At 42.1% G+C, this 22465-nt stretch overlaps 1 protein-coding gene across 1 annotated transcript in view; it reads left to right on the top strand.

The window, feature by feature from the left end:
- LOC124041333 (glutamate dehydrogenase, mitochondrial-like) overlaps positions 1 to 22465 on the top strand; it is a 38796-nt gene that overhangs the window by 6000 nt on the left and 10331 nt on the right. Inside the window, exons 2-9 of the mRNA XM_046358813.1 lie at positions 7112 to 7192; positions 7307 to 7362; positions 16867 to 16930; positions 17763 to 17857; positions 19559 to 19738; positions 21460 to 21597; positions 21859 to 21996; positions 22206 to 22286. Coding sequence (XP_046214769.1) covers positions 7112 to 7192; positions 7307 to 7362; positions 16867 to 16930; positions 17763 to 17857; positions 19559 to 19738; positions 21460 to 21597; positions 21859 to 21996; positions 22206 to 22286 — 833 coding nt within the window. The remainder of the gene's footprint in view (positions 1 to 7111; positions 7193 to 7306; positions 7363 to 16866; positions 16931 to 17762; positions 17858 to 19558; positions 19739 to 21459; positions 21598 to 21858; positions 21997 to 22205; positions 22287 to 22465) is intronic.

Genomic DNA, 22465 nt, shown 5'->3' with positions numbered 1-22465 from the left:
GAAGAAAGAAAACCAGAGAATTATCTGATGTCAGACAATATTGTAGCCAATCTCAAGTCCATTTCCAGAGACCTTGATGTTCCTTTTTCCGCCGTACGTAATGTTATCAACAAGTTAAAAGGCCCATGCCACTGTAACCAACCTCCTTGGACGTGGCCACGAGAGAACTTGATGGAAGATTGCAGTGAAGGACTGCCACACAGATTCAAGCTGACTTTCAGACACAAGGTATGACATGTTTAACTTGTACCATCCTTTGCCAACTCAATGAAAGGGGGTTATATGGTAGGAGACCCAGGAGGACCCCACTGCTGGAAGACATAGGAAAGCCAGACTGCAGTTTGCCAAAACGCACCTGAACATGCCAAAAACCTTCTGGGAGAATGTCCTGTGGACAGATTAAACAAAATTAAGAGTTTTTTTTTTGGTAAAGCACACCATCTCTGAAGGCTTCATATTGTTTTCTGTAAACAAAGAAAATAACACCTTCCCTACAGTCAAACAAGGAGTCGGTTCAGTGACATTTTGGGGTTGCTTTTCTGGCACCGGGTCCCTTGAACGTGTGCATGGCATCATGAAATCAGGAGAATACCAAGGCATTTTGGAGCACAATGTTAGACCCAGTGTCAGAAAGCTGGGTCTTTGACTCAGGTCATGGGTCTTCCATGAAATTGTTTTGCAATGACTCCAGTGATATTGTAATTTCAACATGTATTGTATCAAATGGTTGCCTATAATGGCATATACATTAATGGGCTACTTGATGGCCAACAGAGGCAAATGTATAATTCTCCACATTTAGCCTAATTTCAGTTCATTGAGGACTTTTTTTTCCCCATAAACAAAACGCAAGGGAGTCCCATAACTTCCATTTCAAATTTCCACTCTGGCAGCACCCGAGACCCAAGAACTGAGCATCCATAAAGCACCTTGCTTTATACCGTTTTCTTTAAGCAGTCAACATTAGAATGCAGTTTAAACAACCACCCAGCAGATTTGTGTAATGCGCCCAAAGTCGTTTTCCAGTGCTTTGTCTCCATTACTTATTGACGTGCATCAGTTCTAGAGTATTTCATGTTTTATGGAAAAAGGTTACTACATAATCTAAATAGCCTACCTACAACTGGTAAAACGTTGTCAACGTCTCCTGCCGCTCACGTGACTCAGCCAATAACTAGTGCTCTCTCAACACACATACATACACCCGTCTGGCCCTCAGCAACAGCTTGTTTCACTGCCTGACAGTAAGGAGCAGTGAAATATACATTTTTAAGATCAACGCCTTGGCGACCGCCAAAAACCCGTGACCAATACATTTTCACCCGCGAAATCGTTTTCAAAGTAGCCCAATTTGCCAGGAAAATCGCGAACATGGCAACACTGCCTGTGGGAAAGAACTGCTGCCCAGTGGGAAGCAACCACCCCGTGTACAACATAGTTGTACTGGTCATTCGTACCGTCTTGTCGTTAAGTTAGCTAATTGGCATGTCATGGTGACCAATACTACAAGTTAATTCTCCTTCGCCCATCTAAATAAACATGTATCAACTTTTAACTAGCGGCATGGTGCTGTTGTTGCCAGCTAGCCAGCATAAACTAATTTACTGGAAACTGCTCGACTGACTGAACTGAATCAATTCGACGCCACACTGGACTCTGAGCTGCGCGGCCTGCGTCATCAATTTGGGCACCAGGCGTGTCTGCATAGCCTCTCCTGATGGGAAGTTTGGAACTGAGGTCAGCATATTATTTACACGAGAGGGGCCAAGAAATGACTGAGCCATAGAAATAGAATAGATGGACTGAATCACAATTCCAGATTCAGAGGGTTGAAAATGGAAAATAATAAATCTAGTGCAGTTGAATGGAAGTTTGAACTCCACCCAGAACAGGAATGCTGACAGTACAGTTGTTGGTTTGTTTATTCAACTGGGCAGAGCCTTGTATGGCTGTGTGAACATTGGCGCTTTAGGATTTAGGCTGGATATTGATCATTGATTATTTATAATAATATGCGATTTAGCAGATCACCAAAGCATGACATGAAGAACCACTTAGGGCTGAACTTGCTAGGTGATGCTAGTCTGCATGCTCCATTTTCAGAGAGCAAACAGCTCTCTTCCTCAATTTCTGTCCAGGCTGAATTGTATAAAGCTTGGTGTGGAGCTTTAGGATTGGTTCTGAACTTTTAATAACAAATTACTTGTAGCTTCTCTCATTTGTCTCTCTGGAGTTTGTTTTAAAGGAAGGATAATGGGGTTGTGCTAGTTTTACAATTATTAAACTCGACCTGACCAACTCAGAGCTGGTCAAAACCAAACCTGGATAAGATAGTGGTGTGAGATGAGAGCATAAGTCCTTTACGTGAGAGGAGGCTGCAGTGGCTACTGGATTGGCTAAAACGGCGGGGGGTGTGTGAGAGACTATTGTGTTGTGCTGCTCCTGTCATAGACTGGAATGACCCCCGACAGAGGCAGCCCTACTATATTTAACCTCTGATGAGGATATGAATTCTTGAACCTTAAGTGCCTGCTTGCCTCACTCATCTCAGTGAAATGTACGGGTGTCAGCCAGTTTCTCTGTATTCAACTTTATGCCATGAATTAGGGATCCAGAAACCGAGACCCTGTTGTTTCTTGAGTCTTGTTAGGCTAGCTAGGCCATCATTGTAAATAAGAACTTGTTCTTAACCAACTTTCCTAGTTAAATAAAATGCTCACCAGTAGCCAGCCATTGAGTAAAAGCCATAGTACAGAAATGCTGGCACTGACGATGACGGGGGCGGTGTTAGAATAATTTTGGGCAACTGCCACGGTTATTGGAATGAAAACTCTCTGGCATTACATCTCTGGGCACTGAGCCTTGGTATTGATGGGTGTACTGGAATCTCTCTGTTTGGCTCCCTGTCCAAAGATGACCTGAGTTTGGTACAGGAAGACATGACATTTCCCTGAATATTTGAGGTGGCTTTTCTAATTTTAACCTCAATTCTGTTATGTTAGTCGATTCTGAGCCATGTCCATATGTCAGCTGACTTACAGTAGACCTATGGCAGATGGTTGAAATCTGGATGAAATCTGATTTCTTAAAAGAGTGTTGGTGATGAAGCTAGTCACAATCAAACAATTCTCTCCCTCTGGAAATAAATTACACTTCTTTCAATCACAATCCTGTTAGGTCTGCTTTTGAATTGCACACCTTCCCAAAACCAGTTCTCTGCATCAAGTTTGAACCATCAGCCTCATGTTGCACTAATTAGAAATACCCTACACTTTATGCAGCTATTAAAAGCTTCAGTGTCTTCAGAAGTGGGAAGTTTGAGGTCCTGTGTGTAGAGCAGCCATACTCTATAGGTGGACTGCCGACCTGATCCGGACACAAAACGAGGTCATTACGGACCACGGGTCCTGACCATTAAAAAAAAGTAACTTTTTGGGAATTTGGTCGTGATTTCACTCCTGGTAATCATATGAAGATCCATAAGACATGGACAATTTGTAGAATTGCAGGAAATTATCTTTGAAACGGCAACATTTTCCCATCGCTCCATAGCAAAATGTCTGTAATTGTATAATCATGGTGGCAGGGTAGCCTAGTGGTTAGAGCATTGGATTAGTAACCGAAAGTTTGCAAGTTCAAATCCCTGAGCTGACAAGGTACAAATCTGTCGTTCCGCCGTCTCTGTTCCTAGGCCGTCATTGAAAATAAGAATTTGTTCTTAACTGACTTGCCTAGTTAAATAAAGGTAAAATAAAAAAAATAATTGGAGGAAATTAGCTTTAAACCTGCTCAGGCGTGAGCTGGTTGCCCCATTCAAAGCCGATGGTGAAATTGACTAAAAATAAAGTGATGTATGTCAGACACATGGAGTAATTACTTGGAATTCCCATTCAAAAGTGTTAATGCAAAGTCATTAATATTCATGAGTTACATCTGGTGATTTGTTGAGCCTTCTTGCTTGTGTGACATCATACAGATGCACTGCAAAGCCTTCTGTTTAGCTTGCTCACCGGCATTAGCAGTAAGCACAGAACAACTTAGGAAACCCAGCTTCGGCTTAATTAAATGTGAAAAAAATAAAAGCCTCACCAGCTAGCTACCAATCAATTTTATTTTCACTGTCTGATCATTCATAAAACAAATCCACTAATTGTTATTTTTACCTTTCCACAAACTCTGTTGCTTGATATGTGCAAGTTGACCCAAATGTATTAAAGAACAGGAAGTCCACGATTCGTTGGCTAGTAGTGGCTACATTTCAGTCATTTAAGTTAGTTATCCTCTTAAATGCGGCGGACAATGGACAAACTAACAATAAGTTGCACATAAACTCAGAAAGAAAGAAACATCCTTTTTTTCTGGACCCTGTCTTTCAAAGATAATTCGTAAAAATCAAAATAACTTTACAGATCTTTGTTGTAAAGGGTTTACACTGTTTCCCATGCTTGTTCAATGAACCATAAACAATTAATGAACATGCACCTGTGGAACGGTCGTTAAGACACTAACAGCTTACAGACGGTAGGCAATTAAGGTCACAGTTATGAAAACTTAGGACACTAAAAAGGCCTTTCTACTGACTCTAAAAAACACAAAAAGAAAGATGCACAAGGTCCCTGCTCATCTGCGTGAACGTGTCTTAGGCATGCTGCAAGGAGGCATGAGGACTGCAGATGTGGCCAGGGCAATAATTTGCAATGTCCGTTCTGTGAGACGCCTAAGACAGCGCTACAGGGGAGACAGGACGGACAGCTGATCGTCCTCACAGTGGCAGACCACATGTAACAACACCTGCACAGGATCGGTACATCCGAACATCACACTTTAGGTACAGGATGGCAACAACTGCCCGAGTTACACCAGGAATGCACAATCCCTCCATCAGTGCTCAGTCTGTCCGCTGGACTGGGGGCTTGTAGGCCTGTTGTAAAGCAGGTCCTCACCAGACATCACTGGCAACGACGTCGCCTATGGGCACAAACGCACTGTCGCTGGACCAGCCAGGACTGGCAAAAGTGCTCTTCACTGACAAGTCGTGGTTTTGTCTCACCAGGTGTGATGGTCAGATTAGCATTTATCGTCAAATGGAATGAGCATTACACCGAGGCCTGTACTCTGGAGCGGGATCAATTTGGAGGTGGAGGGTCCGTCATGGTCTGGGGCGGTGTGTCACAGCATCGGACTAAGCTTGTGGTTGTTGCATGCAATCTCAACACTGTGCGTTACAGGGAAGACATCCTCCCCTCATGTGGTACCCTTCCCGCAGGCTCATCCTGACATGACCCTCCAGCATGACAATGCCACCAGCCATACTGCTCGTTCTGTGTGTGATTTCCTGCAAGACAGGAATGTCAGTGTTCTGCCATGGCCAGCGAAGTGCCCAGATCTCAATCCCATTGAGCACGTCTGGGACTTCGTCTGGGACCACGTCTGGGTGAGGGCTAGGCCCATTCCTCCCCAGAAATGTCCAGGAACTTGCAGGTGCCTTGGTGGAAGAGTGGGGTAACATCTCACAGCAAGAACTGACAATTCTGGTGCAGTCCATGAGAAGGAGATGCAGCTGGTACTGACTGATACTTTTGATTTTGACCACCCCTTTGTTCAGGGAAACATTATTCAATTTCTGTTAGTCACATGTCTGTGCAACTTGTTCAGTTTGTCTCAGTTGTTGAATCTTATGTTCATACATATATTTACACATGTTAAGTTTGCTGAAAATAAATGCCAATTGCCAATTGACAGTGAGAGGACGTTCCTTTTTTTGCTGAGTTTTTCTGAAAATGAACTAGCCGCCAGTAGGCTGTTGTAGCCTATGTACCCATGAGCTCCCAAGTATAGTTAGCAGTGTTTGGCGTCCACGATTAGCTAACATTTAGTTGGCAGTGAGAGGACGTTCCTTTTTTTGCTGAGTTTTTCTGAAAATGAACTAGTCGCCAGTTGTTGCCTGGCCAGTGTGAACCAGCATGCTCGCTACGTTTCAGTCAGTAGTTATCCTAAATGCGGTGGTCACTGGATAAACTAGCTATGAGTTGAACGTATGTTGGTGAACTAACTTGTAGCCAGTTGTTGCCCATGGTGGAATCATGTCTAACCAGCTGGCTCCTGAAGCCTATGTAACATGTCTATACCAATGAGCTCCCGAGTGCAGAAAGTGGCTGAGGTGAATCAAACCCTGTAGCTAGCTAATGTAAAAGTATAACTTTAGACCGTCCCCTCGCCCATACCCGGGCGCGAACCAGAGACCCTCTGCACACATCAACAACAGTCACCCACGAAGCATCGTTACCCATCGCTCCACAAAAGCCGCGGCCCTTGCAGATCAAGGGGAACCACTACTTCAAGGTCTCAGAGCAAGTGACGTCACCGATTTAAACGCTATTTAGCGCGCACCACCGCTAACTAGCTAGCTATTTCACATCCGTTACACTAACAAGCACTCCTTTGCGACAATGTTACTGGGATGCAGGAATGTTTGATGTCTTTTCATTTTAAGATCACTGTCATTGAAGTTGGTGGTTACTACTGGTTTTAGATCCGGAGGGAGAGAAATTGTCCGCAAAGGGCTCAGAATGATGTCCCACACCCAAGAATCCTCAACCAATCACCCGACGGCTATTAATGACTTTGCCTCCGGCTATCCTACGAATGGAAACTTTACCTACTGTGACTGACACTGGGTAACTGCAACCATTTTATGCTGTAATCAAATCAAATGTTATTGGTCTTTATACACGTGGTTATCAGATGTTTTTGCGAGTGTAGCGAAATGCTTGTAAGGACTAGAAGAGAGGCAGCCCTCAAGGTCGGCTCCATCTTGGTTAAAACTGACTACCTGCAATAACTACAGAGGCCAAGTATGAAATGGAGATTAAGTTAATGGAGGAGGAGGTTTTAGAATGTGGATAGTGTACACATTTCACTTGTTTTATTCTACAGCAACTTATAGGCTTATTGTTTTCATCATGTATAAGGTACAGGTATACCATTTTCCTAATAGTCTCATACACACCTACTCTAGCTAGAGAATGAAAATGGGAAAACATGACTTTTTTCAGCCAAGTCTGATGTCACAGGTTTCACACCACTAACTCTGCCATGTTGTATGTTTCAGGTATCCGCTACAGCACCGAGGTGTCGGTTGATGAGGTGAAAGCCCTGGCCTCGCTGATGACATACAAATGTGCTGTCGTGGGTAAGGGCTTTTACACGCCTAGCCTTTATCTTCGAGACATCAGGCCTCCAGACATGTTTATATAGCCTGTTGTGTTTTTTCTGATCTAACCCCTTCCATTTTAAATTCCTTCAGATGTTCCATTTGGAGGAGCCAAAGCTGGAGTGAAGATCAACGTAAAGAATTACACTGTAGGTATTAGTTTGTTTCGGGATACACCAGAGTATCTTAAGAAATTGTTGATGTCCTTTCATCCCATTCTCGCAGTCACATGGAACTTTTCATTAGCTTTAGGTTGTGTTCCCTTTATGTACAAAGCTGTTTCTCAATAGACAACAGAGTCAGTTTGTACTTTATTTTGAACTTGTTTATCTGTGAATCAGAGCTTATCGTACAGGCTCACATTACCAAGTAATCTAAACCAGTGATACGGGTGCTGTCAAGGCATGTCATTTTCATCTCACTACGTCCATTGTGATGTATTTTACCCCTAGTGCATAGATAATAACCATTGGGCACACACTGTTTGTTTCAACGCATTGACATGGAATCAATGTGGAAAATACATTTGATTTGAACAAAGTAATCCAATTTTAATCTAATTTCAACCTGCTTTGTAAACATTGAAATTAGGGTAATACTTTATCTTAAATTAATTGACTTAACCTGACTAACAGGTTGTATGTAACATCAATTTAATTTCAACCTAATCATCAGATCTACATTATCAGTCAAAAGTTTATACACCTACTCATTCCAGGAGTTTTCTTTATTTTTACTATTTTCTACATTGTAGCACAATAGCGAAGACATCAAAACAATGAAATAACACATATGGAATCATGTAGTAAACACAAAAGTGTTAAACAAATGAAAATATATTTGAGATTCTTCAAATTAGCCACCCTTTGCCTTGATTACAGCTTTGCACACCTATTGGCATTCTCTCAACCAGCTTCACACGGTAGTCACCTGGAATGCATTTAAATTTAAAGGTGTGCCTTGTTAATTTGTGGAATTACTTTCCTTAATGAGTTTGAGCCAATCAGTTGTGTTGTGACATGGTAGGGGTGGTATACAGAAGATAGCCTTATTTGGTAAGTTTAAATCAAAAAGTTATTTGGCACATGCGCTGAATACAAGTAAGTGTAGACCTTACCGTGAAAATGCTTACTTACAAGCCTTTACCCAACAGTGCAGTTAAAGAAAGAGTTATGAAAATATTTACCAAATAAACTAAATAAAAAGTAACACAATAAAATAACATTAACGAGGCTACATACAGGGAGTACCGAGTCAATGTGTGGGGGTATTCGTGAGAGGTAATTTGTACATCTACAGTAGGGAGGGGGTGACGTGATTATGCATAGATAATAAACAACTATGCATAGATAATAAACAACTATGCATAGATAATAAACAGCGAGTGGCATCAGTGTACAAAAAGGGAGGGGGGAGGGGTCTCAATGTAAATTGTTCGGTGGTGATTGTATTAATTGTTCAGCAGTCTTATGGCTTGGGGGTAGAAGCTGTTAAGGAGCCTTTTGTTCTTATACTTGGCGCTCCGGCACCGCTAGCCGTGCGATAGCAGAGAAAACCGGCTATGACTTGGGTGACTGGAATCGCTGACAATTTTTTGGGCTTTCCTCTGATACTGCCTAGTATATAGGTCCTGGATGGCAGGAAGCTTGGCCCCAGTGATGTACTGGGCCATACTCACTACCCTCTGTAGTGCCTTATGGTCAGATACAGAGCAGTTGCCATACCAGGCGGTGATGCAATCGGTCCGGATGTTCTCGATGGGGAAGCTGTAGAACCTTTGAGGATCTGGAGACCCATGCCAAATATATGAGGTGGAAAAGGTATTGTGCTCTCTTCATTACTATCCTGGTGTGTTTGGACCATGATAGTTCGTTGGTGATGTGTACACCAAGGAACTTAACTCTCAACCCGCTACATTATATCCCCGTCGATGTTAATGGGGGCCTGTTCGGGCCCGCCTTATCCTGTAGTCCATGTTCAGATTCTTTGTCTTGTTCACATTGAGGTAAAGGTTGTTGTCCTGGAACCACACTGCCAGGTTTCTGACCTCCTCCCTATAGACTCTCATCATTGTCGGTGATAAGGCCACTGTTGTGTTGTCAACAAACTTAATGATGGTGTTGGAGTCATTTTTGGTCACGCAGTCGTGGGTGTACAGGGAGCACAGGAGGGGACTAAATACACATCCCTGAGTGGCCCCAGTGTTGAGGATCAGCGTGGCAGATGTGGTGTTGCCTACCCTTACCACCCGGGGGGTGGCCCGTCAGGAAATCCAGGATCCAGTTGCAGAGGGAGGTGTTTAGGGTCCTTAGCTTAGTGATGAGCTTCATGGGCACTATGGTGTTGAATGCAGAGTTGTTGTCAATGAACAGCATTCTCACATAGGTGTACCTTTTGTCCAGGTGAGAAAGGGCAGTGTGGATTGAGATTGCGTCATCTGTGGATCTGTTAGGGCGGTATGCGAATTGGAGTGGGTCTAGGGTATCCGGGAGGATGCTGTGGATGTGAGCCATGACCAGCCTTTCAAAGCACTTCATGGCTACCGACTTGAGTGCTACGAAGCCATAATCATTGAGGCAGGCTACCTTCGCTTTCTTGGGAACAGGGACTATGGTGGTCTGCTTGAAATATGTAGGTATTAAAGACTCAGTCAGGGAGAGGTTGAAAATTACACTTGCCAGTTGGTCTGTGCATGCTTTGAGTACACGTCCTGGTAATCCGCCTGGCCCCGCAGCTTTGTGAATGTTGACTTGTTTGTCTACCGAGAGCATTATCGCACAGTCATCCAGAACAGCTGGTGCTCTTGTGCATGCTTCAGCATTGCTTGCCTCGAAGCGAGCATAAAAGGTATTTAGCTCATCTGACAGGCTCCCGTCACTGGGCAGCTCCCATCTGGGTTTCCCTTTGTAGTCCGTAATAGTTTAAGCCCTGCCACATCCGACAAGCATCAGAGCTGGTTTGTAGGATTCAACCTCAATCCTGTAATTGACGCTTTGCTTGTTTGATGGTTCGTCTGAGGGCATAACGGGATTTCTTATACGTGTCCAGATTAGTGTCCCATTCCTTGACAGCGGCAGCTCTTGCCTTTAGCTCGATGCGGATGTTGCCTGTAATCCATGGCTTCTGGTTGGGATATGTACGTACAGTCACTGGGGGAACAGTGTCGTTGATGCACTTATTGATGACGCCGATGACTGAGGTGGTGTACTCCTCAATGCCATTAGATGAATCCCGGAACATATTCCAGTCTGTGCTCGCAAAACAGTCCTGTAACATAGCATCCGTGTCATCTGACCACTTCCATACACAACTTCAGTTTTTGCTTCTAAGCAGGAATCAGGAGGATAGAATTATGGTCAGATTTGCCAAATGGAGGGTGGGGGAGAGCTTTGTATGCGGAATAAAGTTGGTCAAGTTAATTTTTTATTTTGTCGTACAGAGGATAAGTTCATTAGAGTTACCAGCCTCAGAAATTGCTGCACAAATAACTGCTTTACAGAGTTCATGTAACAGACACATCTCAACATCAGCTGCTCAGAGGAGACTGTGTGAATCAGGCCTTCATGGTCGAATTGCTGTAAAGTAACCACTACTAAAGGGCACCAATAAGAAAAGGAGACTTGCTTGGGCCAAGAAACACGAGCAATGGACATGAGACCGGTGGAAATCTTTCCTTTGGTCTTTAAAGTCAGAATTTGACATTTCTGTTTCTAACCGCCGTGTTTTTGTGAGACGTAGAGCAGGTGAACGGATGATCTCCGCATGTGTGGTTCCCACCGTGAAGCATGGAGAAGGAGGTGTGATGGTGTGGGGGTGCTTTGCAGGTGACACTGTCTGGGATTTATTTAGAATTCAAGGCACACTTAACCAGCATGGCTACCACAGAATTCTTCAGTGATATGCCATCCCATCTGGGTTGCGCTTAGTGGGACTATCATTGTTTTTCAACAGGACAATAACCTAACACACCTCCAGACTGTGTAAGGGCTATTTGGCGAAGAAGGAGAGCGATGGAGTGCTGCATAAAATGACCTGACAATCATGACAATCACAAGACCTCAACCCAATTGAGATGGTTACTACATGATTTCATATATGTTATTTCATCGTTTTGATGTCTTCATTATTATTCTACAATGTAGTGGTTAATAAGCATGTTGGTGTTATTTTTATTGCAAGGTGTGGGATATCAGTCCCACCAACCCTGCTAAGAATGGAATTATTATAAACTTTGTTTACAGGACAAATTATATTAATAGGGGCCTGAGAATCCGAGTACCCGGGTCCTATTAGTGAATGTTAATTTATGCATAAGTGTACATTATATAAAACATGTGTTTCCATGTGTAGGCTTTCTCATATCCAGTGTATTTTCCCATCTATTCAGTGAGTGAGCGTTTCAATGTGTGTTTAGTGTCACTGGTTTCACTGAAAGTCAGTCAAACCCCTTCTGCCATGCCACCTGGCTCCTTGGTTGCAACCGCCTTTCATGTAAGGCAGCCAATCAGATATGTAGCTCAGCCAGACATACTGGGTAACCATGGCAGCTGCAGATTAACTCAAGACAAAGGGTAGCTACTTTGAAGAATCTCAAATATAAAATATATTTTGATTTATTTAACACTTTTTAGATTACTACATGATTCCATATGTGTTATTTAACAGTTTTGATGTCTTCATTATTCTACAATGTGGAAAATAGTCCAATTAAAGAGTAACCTTTGAGTAGGTGTGTCAACTTTTGACTGGTACTGTATGTATACGTAGAAATTGTGTTGAAAATTTCACAGATGTGAAATGGCTCTGGTGTTTGGTCTTTCCAGAGATGTTTGATCGGGTTGAAGTCCGCCACTCCTGCGTTGTCTATGCTGTGTGCTTAGGGTTGTTGTCCTGTTGGAAGGTGACCCTTCGCCCCAGTCTGAGGTCCTGAGAGCTCTGGAGCAGGTTTTCATCAAGGATCTCTCTGTAGTTTACTCCATTTATCTTTCCCTTGGTCCTGACTAGTCTCCCAGTCCCTGCATCTGAAATACTTCCACACAGCATGATGCTGCCACCACCATGCTTCACCGTAGGGATGGTGCCAGGTTTCCTCCAGACGTGATGCCTGGCATTCAGGCCAAAGAGTTCAGTCTTGGTTTTATCAGACCACATAATCTTGTTTCTGTTAACTGTGGGACCTTTTATATAGACAGGTTCCTGCCTTTCCAAATCATGTCCAATCAAGTTGTAGAAACATCTCACGGATGATAAATGGAAACAGAATGCACATGAGCTCAATTTCAAGTCTCATAGCGAAAGGTCTGAATACTTAGTAAATGTGACTCACCACCTAGATTCGGGCTTATGTAGCAACATTTGAAATAGTTATATTTTTACAACAAGGAAAGATTCCCGGTAAACAAAGTGTCTAGATGATAAAAATATTTTATAAAGATTAGATGACAATTTCCCAGACACACTTGTTTAATTTGATGGGTAATGTGAAAGAAATGCTAAAGCACCATCCAGTGGTGGAAAAAGTTGTTATACTTGAGTAAATGTAAAGATACTTTTACTTCAGTCATTTTCTATTAGGTAAGTCACCCAGGAAAATACTACTTGAGTCAAAGTCAAAGTATTTGGTTATAAAAAATAAAGTATCGCAAGTTAATGTAATTGTTCAAATGTACTTAAGTATCAAAAGTAAAAGTATAAATCATTTCAAATTCCTTATATTAAACCAGATGCCCATTTATTTATTTATTTTTATTAAAAAATCATACAATGTGATTTTCTGGATTTTTTTCTCTCATTTTGTCTGTCATAGTTGAAGTGTATCTATGATGAAAATTATAGGCCTCATCTTTTTAAGTGGTAGAACTTGCACAATTGGTGGCTGGCTAAATACTTTTTTAGCAATATCAGAAGTAGTGTCAATTATAAATAAAATAATATACAGTATGTACAAGAACAATAACAATCGTGATCGAGGCAGTTATATGCATACTGGTAAAGTGGCTGAGCAGCAGAATAAGAAAATGTTTTTAAATAGTAGCAGCAACGTGTTAGGAGAGAGTCATTTGAATAGAGGCACTGCAGCTAGTGCTGATGACTGGTCTGTCCGACACACGCATGAACAAGGGAATCTATATTCCGTCCTGCCCTTGACTTTGGTGCAGGGCATATGATGTCCATAGTCTCTTCGTCACCGCTCACTCTGAACAAGCAGGAGATGCTGCTCTTGCTTCTTCAGCTTGACTGATTTAACAGCTTCTGGCAGATTGACAGATCTGAATACCTGATAGTTGTTCTTCTGCCACTGCCAGCACAGGTCTGTCCTCGGCTTAGTGCTTGAGATGTGGGGCAGCAATTTTCTCCACACATTCCTGAAGGAAGACAGCCTAACTACACATACCTCTGGAAAATACAGAAAAAATTTAAGCTCAATAAAAGTAGTGCCAATAATGTTGGTCAATTAAATAATCAAGATGTGTTTTTGCTTTACATTCCAAGTGTTGTCATCGATTCCTTTTAGAGATGCCACGCTGCTGCTTTTGTCACATGGGATGACAGCAGCTTTCCACCAAAGTGTTTGTGTCCTGGGTGGCATCCTGGTAATACTATTGCATTATCCTTTGCGTAGTTGTTGAAGTTCAGCACTCGCTGCAAGTCCTCATGCTTCAGGTGTAACCTGTGCTTGCTTGGGCCAGCTCTGTTTTTGATGGGAGGCATTAGACCATTCTCCTTGTATAACTGGTTCAGGAGAGTCAGGCGTGTTCTGGTGAAGCTGAAAGACTAATTCCAGATACAAATATTTTAGCATTATTATACAATGGTTGGGAAATGGCATTCTGATAACATAACTACACACAGTTCATACACGTAATGTTCAATAGCTAGCCAGCCATCTAACGTCAGCTGGCTAGCTAACAGCAAGCTTTAACTAGAAATACAAACCTGATCGTCATACTTTGCTAAAGCTAACCAAGTAGGTTCAATGTTAGCTAGCTAATATTAGGCTATAACTAGCAATGCGAAATGGCATTCTGAGAGAACATCACTAAAAATATTTTTACCTAAATCAGGGATTTCCTCATCGTCTGATTCATTTTCAGTCAGAGAGAGTCGACATGACACGATCGTCCTCAAGAAAGTAGTCCATCACAACTTTTTCCCGCTGACCTATGTTGATAGCGCCTGATAAATTCAGGGCAGAAATGTTTAGCACTAGCAACATATTTGCAGTTCTCCATGGCTGTTATATCTTTCGAAAACAGCAATAGAAAGGATTATCTACGCATAACGAGCAGCTCAATTTAGACACAAGATGCTACACCGCAGACCAATCCAAACTCATCGCTCCGCATGTCCAGTACACTCATTATCTCAGCCAATCATGGCTAGTGGGAAGGTTGTGGTCTTTTTCTGTGGCTAAACCAACTAGTTTTGATATTAAGGCACATGAAAGTTCACATGTTCGAGAAGGCATTTCTGCCCAAAAACACTTTTTTACGTTCAAACGGCTCTTTTGTGACTTTGCGACATACGCCTAGTTTCCTGAATCGGGTCATTTTTATAAATGTGCTAAAAATTCTAAACCTGTTTTTGCTTTACCATTATGGGGTATTTTGTGTAGATTGATGGAAGAATTTTTTTAAATACATTTTAGAATAAGGCTGTAACGTAAGTCAAGGGGTCTGAATACTTTCCGAATGCACTGTATACACTGAGTATACCGAACATCTTCCTAATATTGTGTTGCACCCTCCCCTTTGCTCTCAGTATAGCCTAATTTCGTCAGGGCATGGACTCGTAAGGTGTCCAAAGCATTCCATAGCGATGCTGGCTCATGTTGAGTCCGTTGCTTCACAAAGTTGTCAAGTTGTCTGGATGTCCTTTGGGTGATGGACCATTCTTGATACACACTGGAAACTGTTGAATGTGAAAAACCCAGCAGCGTTGCAGTTCTTGACACAAACCGGTGCACCTGAACCTACTACCATACCCTGTTCAAAGGCACTTCAATCTTTTGTCTTGCCCATTCACCCTCTGAATGGTACACTTGCACAATACATGTCTCAATTGTCTCGAGGCTTAAAAAAACCTTCTTAAACCCGCCCCTGCCTTTCATCTACACTGATTGAAGTGGATTTAACAAGTGACATCAATAGGGGATCATACTGTAGCTTTCACCTGGTCAGTCTGTCATGGAAAGACCGGGTGTAAATAATGTATGTTAAAAGACATCAATAAGGGCAAGGTAAAAGTTGTCTAATCATCTATTTGGCATGCTATTTATAGGGCTAGTGGTAACTATGTCTAACTTCCAATCAACCTTAGATGAATGATAGAACACCTAGCTTCACATTGAAATTATGGTGTTCTCTGGGCAAATCGATGGTAAACTAGTTATCTTTGAAGTGCATTACTCCATCATGTATCAGTAGGAGTCCCTCAATGTTCAGGCAGAAATTGTTACTGTGGCTACACATTAAATTCAATATACCACATCACTTAGGTTGATAGCATGATAAACAATTATGTTGATTCAAACATACCATTCTATCAACATTGAAACAAGGTCAAATAACATGTCTAATCAAATATGAACCATAATATATTGAATATAGGATTAAAAATATGAACATTTCTATGTGGAATTTCAACATATATTTCTGTTTAAGTCGATGTATTTAAGTTGAAGTTGTACCCTAATTTCAATGTTTACAGCGTTGGGTGCAATTAGATGAAAACAACTGGATGATGACTTGTTTTCAAATCCAATGTATTTTCCACGTTGATTCTGCATCACAATCCGTTGGCAAATTACATTGAAACAATGTTGATTCAGCCAGTGTGTGGCATGTAGGAAGGCTGCAGGATGTCCTATTATGTGACCATTCATTGGAGTGTTTGTTTTAGCACTTATCGGAACAAGGATGAGAATCTCTATCTTCAACTTTGACCCCAAAATTAGCCGAGGTTACTACTGATAGGGAAGAAGGAGACATAGAACATTATTTTATTGTCTATGTTTCTCAAAAATAGAAAATATGCATGACCTGTACTTAATAGTTACTTAAATTTGCAAATAAGAATGTAATTAAGTGCATATTGTACATATTATAGCACACGTTATTAAGATGTTGAATACCTTATCTAAATTTATAGATCACACCATTCCTGAAAGCCCCATTGTGTTCAATAGAGCTGTGCACAGGAAGCTGTTAGTCGGTGGGCTCTCCCTCCACTTCCTGTAGCCAGCCCAGCGCTGACCTGCCCTGTGTTGTTATTAAGCATTGGCAGCTCTGCTCTGCTCTGGGGGAGAACTGCTGAGCCATCAGCTGGTAAACATCATGACGGGGACATTTACCCCTTATCCATCTGCTTGGTTTTTTTTTGTCCCGTGATCCTCCTGAGCCAAACTTATAGTCCTTGAACCAGGTGGATGAGTGTTTCACCTTCAGTTTTCATTCAATAAAGTCAAGTAATCCAGCTTTGACATTAGTATTAAACTACCTGAAGCTGATGTTGCATCTCAATATTTGAGAATCCTTTTCTATCACAAAGCATGTTTTTGTGCTGTTAAAGAACACAATTGGTTATTTGGTCTGACTTTACTGCCAGTGAAATATTCAATGCCATTTATCATACTGTTATTTCTCTGCCTGCAGGACAATGAACTGGAGAAAATCACCAGAAGATTCACCATTGAGCTGGCCAAAAAGGGTTTTATTGGTGAGTCGTGTCTGTGATCAGGGGAACACTGAAGGCTGGTGGTGAAAATGTCTGGCGGTAATGTGTATGTCTGCATGAATACATGGTCCCCTGTAGTGGGGGAGGGGAGGGGGGGTTTCATGAGCACACGGCGCAGCACAAACATAAATAACCATGATGAGAGAGGAGTTAAACAGAAGGCTTGACGAGGGGAAACTGTACACCAGAAAAAAATCTAAGACGGAACAAAAATACACCAAATATTTTTGAGGGATGTCAGAATTAAATAAGCAGTTCACATTAACTTCACGTTCTTTGTAACAGTGACCTATCATTCCCAAGGACTTCTGTTTGTTTCAAGAGTTATTTAAGGATGATGCTTTCAAAGTATGAAGTACCCGTGACCTGACTTCAGGCTTTCGTAGGGGGTTTCTAGCCTGACAAGTCCAGCGTTTAAATAGGTCAAGAATGGCACTCTTTATGTCTCTGTTATTCAAAGCTGTAAATGACGTCCACATGATCACTAAATCAGGAAGTTCAGAGGAAGCCAGTTATTAAAAGGCATTCCAGGAACATTCTTCCATAGTGGGATGAGGGGACTGTTTATATAGCGACATGTCTTGGTTACATGTCATGTGACTAGACTACATACAGTACACTGCTATAGCTTCAAAGTGGGCCATGAGTGCCTCTATCTAAATACAGTACTACTGTTTCAGACCAACATATTTTGATGGGTCTACATGTGTTTCAGTATGAGTTTGTTGTTGGTGTATTGTTTGTTTCTTCTTTACTGAAGGCATTTTTTGTTATCCTAGAAGTTCACTTTAGCCTCTCTTCTTTCCCCTGTCAGGACCTGGCATTGATGTCCCTGCCCCTGATATGAGCACTGGAGAGAGGGAAATGTCCTGGATTGCTGACACCTATGCCAACACCATGGGCCACCATGTACGTGTTCCCCCTATGAGAACTCACTGCCCTGTCGTGGAAATTTCCTGTATTACCAAATCACGAGAGCAAACCACACACAAGTCAGAGTTATCATAAAGTCCATCTTTAATTATTTGAGCTCCATCACAACCCTGTGACTCTCAGATCAATTCAGTGTCTATAAATTAATTCTCTGAGAGTGCTTACATATTTGCAACTGAGATCCTTTATAGCAAAGACACACGTAGCCAGACAGCATTGGCTATAAATTATCGTTCAGTGTGGTCTCCTAAACGAAGCTCTTATCTCGTTCTTGGTACAAAATAGTACCAAGACATTACCTCATCCAATGGTATATATCAATTGTCATTTTAGACACTCACATCCCAAATACAACCCATCCTGGACAAGCTCACAGAGAGGAGAGTGAGCCTCTAGGTCAAGATAAGGGCAACCTCAGAGGGAACATAGAATGGTTCCAGACACTGCCATCCTCCTCTCCCCGATGGGAAAAGTAAGGAGTGACTGGCACACGGATATTGTGGAGCCAAGAGATAATTGGTTCCCCCTCAATCATCCCTTCACATGGTTTAAAAGATACGTTTACACATGACACATTCACAGATAAGACTAACCAGACCTCTCTCCTCTCTGGGCCCAAGTAACTTTCCCACATAAGCATGCTATAAAATGAATAAAACATCTTATTTATAAATGTTACCTAAAGAATTCTGATTCTGCCACGACAGCCCTCTCCCACAATAGACATGGTGTTTCCCCCAGCACTTCCTATCAACTAAGCTAAACAGCTTTGAACAATTATCGTAAACCACTTAAATGAAGGAAACTGTAATATAGATAACTTTCTCAGCTCTTCCTCTGCTTGGTATATTTTATCACCAAGAAATATGTTCATGTCTTATCAACCTTATAACCAAGCAACTATGTTACATGACCACAAAGCAAAACGGTGTACAGTAGCTAGTGGTCAAGTGATAAGTGGTCATTGTTCTGTGTGTACACTAGCCATCCTTATTGACTTTGCGGAGTAAATATTTCCTGTATGTCACTTGTTTTGTTTTTGTTCCTTTATCCCTTTTGATGATTTTAGTTTTTACACAAATTTCTGCTGGCCGTTTTATATGACCCTTATTTTCCTGTCCTTAGGATATTGTTCCAAGTCTACTGAAAGACAAAGCTCTAGATTCCATTAAGTTTAACCGTCTCTTGCTGTATGACGCTTATATGTTTTGTTGATTGCCAGGGAGGCGGTCGGGGAGCACTACAACAATAAAGCATTTCAACTTTACACTAGAACTTCTACCCTATAGCCGAGTCAGAGGTTGGCCTCAGTCTAAAATCAGAACTACAGAGACGTGCTGTTGTCCTGTCTAGGATGAAAACTTATCACAGTTTGAGGACAACGCAGTATCCATGTAGGCCTCATGTTGGGACCTTTTTGGCATAGTATTACAAATAGACTTGTTTCTGGGATATATTGATGTCATTATTGTAAAGAGTCTCGCTAGAGCCTTCTCTTTATCCCTCGGATGATTGGTCTCTGGAACATCACAAAATGTGTCGATCACCATCCAGTGTGCCTCTTACAAGGTTGCAAAACTACTTCAAATAAAATGGCCGTCTGCTCCTTTTATTGGCTTATGTGAACTTGCTAACTCCACCACTAACTATCCACATGTTCCTCTCCTCTGTGTCCAGGACATCAACGCTCATGCCTGTGTGACTGGTAAGCCCATCAGCCAGGGTGGCATCCACGGAAGGATCTCGGCCACCGGGCGAGGAGTATTCCACGGCATTGAGAACTTCATCAACGAGGCGGCCTACATGAGCCAGCTGGGCCTGAGCCCTGGCTTCACCGACAAGACCTTTGTCATTCAGGTACACAGACACAGCATTTATTGATTAGGAATGGCATTTGATTTACTTTCATCAGGTCTCAAAGCACTTTACAGTGTATGGGGTGGCATTATAGTAAAAGGTACAGTACCAGTCAATAGTTTGGACACACTTAGTCATTACAGGGTTTCTTTATTTGTACTATTTTCTACATTGTAGAATATTTGTGACGACATAAAAACTATGAAATTACACATGGAATCATGTAGTAACTAAAGTGTTAAACAAATCAAAATATACATTTTAGATTCATTAAAGTAGCCACCCTTTGCCTTGACAGCTTTGCACACTCTTGGCATTCTCTCAACCAGCTTCACCTGGAATGCTTTTACAATGCTCTTGAAGGAGTTCCCATATATGCTGTGCACTTGTTGGCTGCTTTTCCTTCACTCTGCAGTCCAACTCATTCCAAACCATCTCGATTGGGTTGAAGTCGGGCGATTGTGGAGGTCATCTGATGCAGCACTCCATCACTCTCATTATTGGTCAAATATCCCTTACATATCCTGGAGGTGTGTTTTGGGTCATTGTCCTGTTGAAAAACAAATGATAGTCCCACTAGGCGCAAACCAGATGGGATGGCGTATCGCTGCAGAATGCGTGCCTTGAATGCGTGCCTTGAATGTGTGACTTACCTCCTCCGTGCGTCACGCAGAGATCATCCGTTCACCTACTCTGCGTCTCACAAAGACATGGCGGTTGGAAGCAAAAATCTTGTTTGTACTCATCAGACCAAAGGACAAATTTCCACTGGTCTAATGTCCATTGCTCGTGTTTCTTGGCTCAAGCAAGTCTCTTTTTCGTATTGGTTTCTTTAGTAGTGGTTTCTTTGCAGCAATTTCGACCATGAAGGCCTGATTCACGAAGTCTCCTCTGAACAGTTGATGTTGAGATGTGTCTGTTACTTAAACTCTGTGAAGCAGTTTTTGGGCTGCAATTTCTGAGGCTGGTAACTCTAATGAACGTATCCTTTGCAGCTGAGGTAACTCTAGGTCTTAATTTCCTGTGGCGGTCCTCATGAGAGCCAGATTCATCATAGCGCTTGATGGTTTTTGCAACTGCATTTGAACGTTTCTTCAAAGTTCTTGACATTTTCCAAATAGACTGACCTTCATGTCTTGAAGTAATGATGGACTGTTGTTTCTCTTTGCTTACTTGAGCTGTTCTTGCCACAATATGGACTTGGTCTTTTACCAAATAGGGCAATCTTTTGTATTCCACCCCTACCTTGTCACAACACAACTGATTGGCTGAAATGCATTAAGAAGGGAAAAATTATTTTATAAAAGATATATTATCATTCTTTTTGGTTAGAGGTAGCAACATGAGAGACTACTCTAAAGGATGGCAGCCACGCTGTTGGTATAATCACTAAATACCAGACATAGCTTGTTAAATGTTGATGTATAGAGGACTGTCCTCCCTCCTACAGTAGAACACTGTGTTACAGCTAATTACAAGCTGTACTGATTGGAGGCTGCACCATGTGTTATCAATATCAGAAGTGACCAATAAACCCACTGGACCAGAAGACACTACATTACACTCATTAACAAGAACGTAAACATAAATGTGCATTTGGTACATACAAGCGGAACAGGCTTAACAATATGTGACTTACAAGGCACTCAGGGTAAAAACAACTCCAACCAATGTTCTTATTTTTATTCTGAAACATGTCATTCTTCCTTCTCTTCTCCCAGGGTTTTGGTAACGTTGGCATGCACTCCATGCGTTACCTACACCGTTTCGGGGCCAAGTGTGTTGGTGTTGGAGAGATGGATGGAAACATCTGGAACCCCAATGGCATCGACCCCAAGGAGCTGGAGGACTACAAGCTGGTTAGTACACAACTCATAGCTACAGTCACTAACCTACAAGTTGATCTCTCTCTGGCTTCATGCTTCATGTTTCATGCCAATGTGGAAAGCACGGTCTAAGGGTGCCACCTAGGGGACGTACAGTCTTCCTACACCCAAAGTCCTCCACAGCCGTACAGCCAAGTTGGCTAACCATTTGAGGTGCATGACCAAGGATATACTTTGGTCCTGTAACTGTCTACTGTATGTCTCATTCTCTTTCTCTCTTGTTCTTCTCACCAGCAACACGGCACCATCGTGGGCTTCCCCAATTCCACACCATACGAAGGCAGCATCCTGGAGGCCGACTGTGACATCCTGATCCCGGCCGCCAGCGAGAAGCAACTGACCAGGAATAACGCCCACAAAATCAAGGCCAAGGTCAAATTTCAACAATCATGTCCAGACCAGCAGTAACTCTTATTACACACTGAGTAACGTGCAGTAAATCCACATTAATGCAGGCTAAAGTTATATAAAATGTACCCAATCATCGCTGACCTCTATTGAACCTCATTAACAGTAGACAGGTGTTTGTGGAAAGCTGAATTCGGTATGTAAAGTGTATTTAAATCGTCTTGTTTTTCCAGATCATTGCTGAAGGAGCCAATGGACCCACCACCCCTGACGCTGATAAGATCTTCCTGGAGAGGAATATCATGGTGATTCCGGTGAGAGGCTGTATGCAGATTTCAGATTGCATATTCCTATTTTCTAAGTTTTTGCAACTTGTAAAAGGTTCCATTAGATTGTGTTGGTCCTGGAGACCTAGATATTTTTAGGGCCGTTTTCACAGACCCAGATCTAAACATTTTGCCCTAGAAGTAGGCCAGGGCCCGTATCCACAAAG

Source organism: Oncorhynchus gorbuscha, linkage group LG08 (genome assembly GCF_021184085.1).
Source record: "Oncorhynchus gorbuscha isolate QuinsamMale2020 ecotype Even-year linkage group LG08, OgorEven_v1.0, whole genome shotgun sequence".
Lineage (NCBI taxonomy): Eukaryota > Metazoa > Chordata > Actinopteri > Salmoniformes > Salmonidae > Oncorhynchus > Oncorhynchus gorbuscha.
This window is presented reverse-complemented; position numbering and strand designations above follow the sequence as displayed.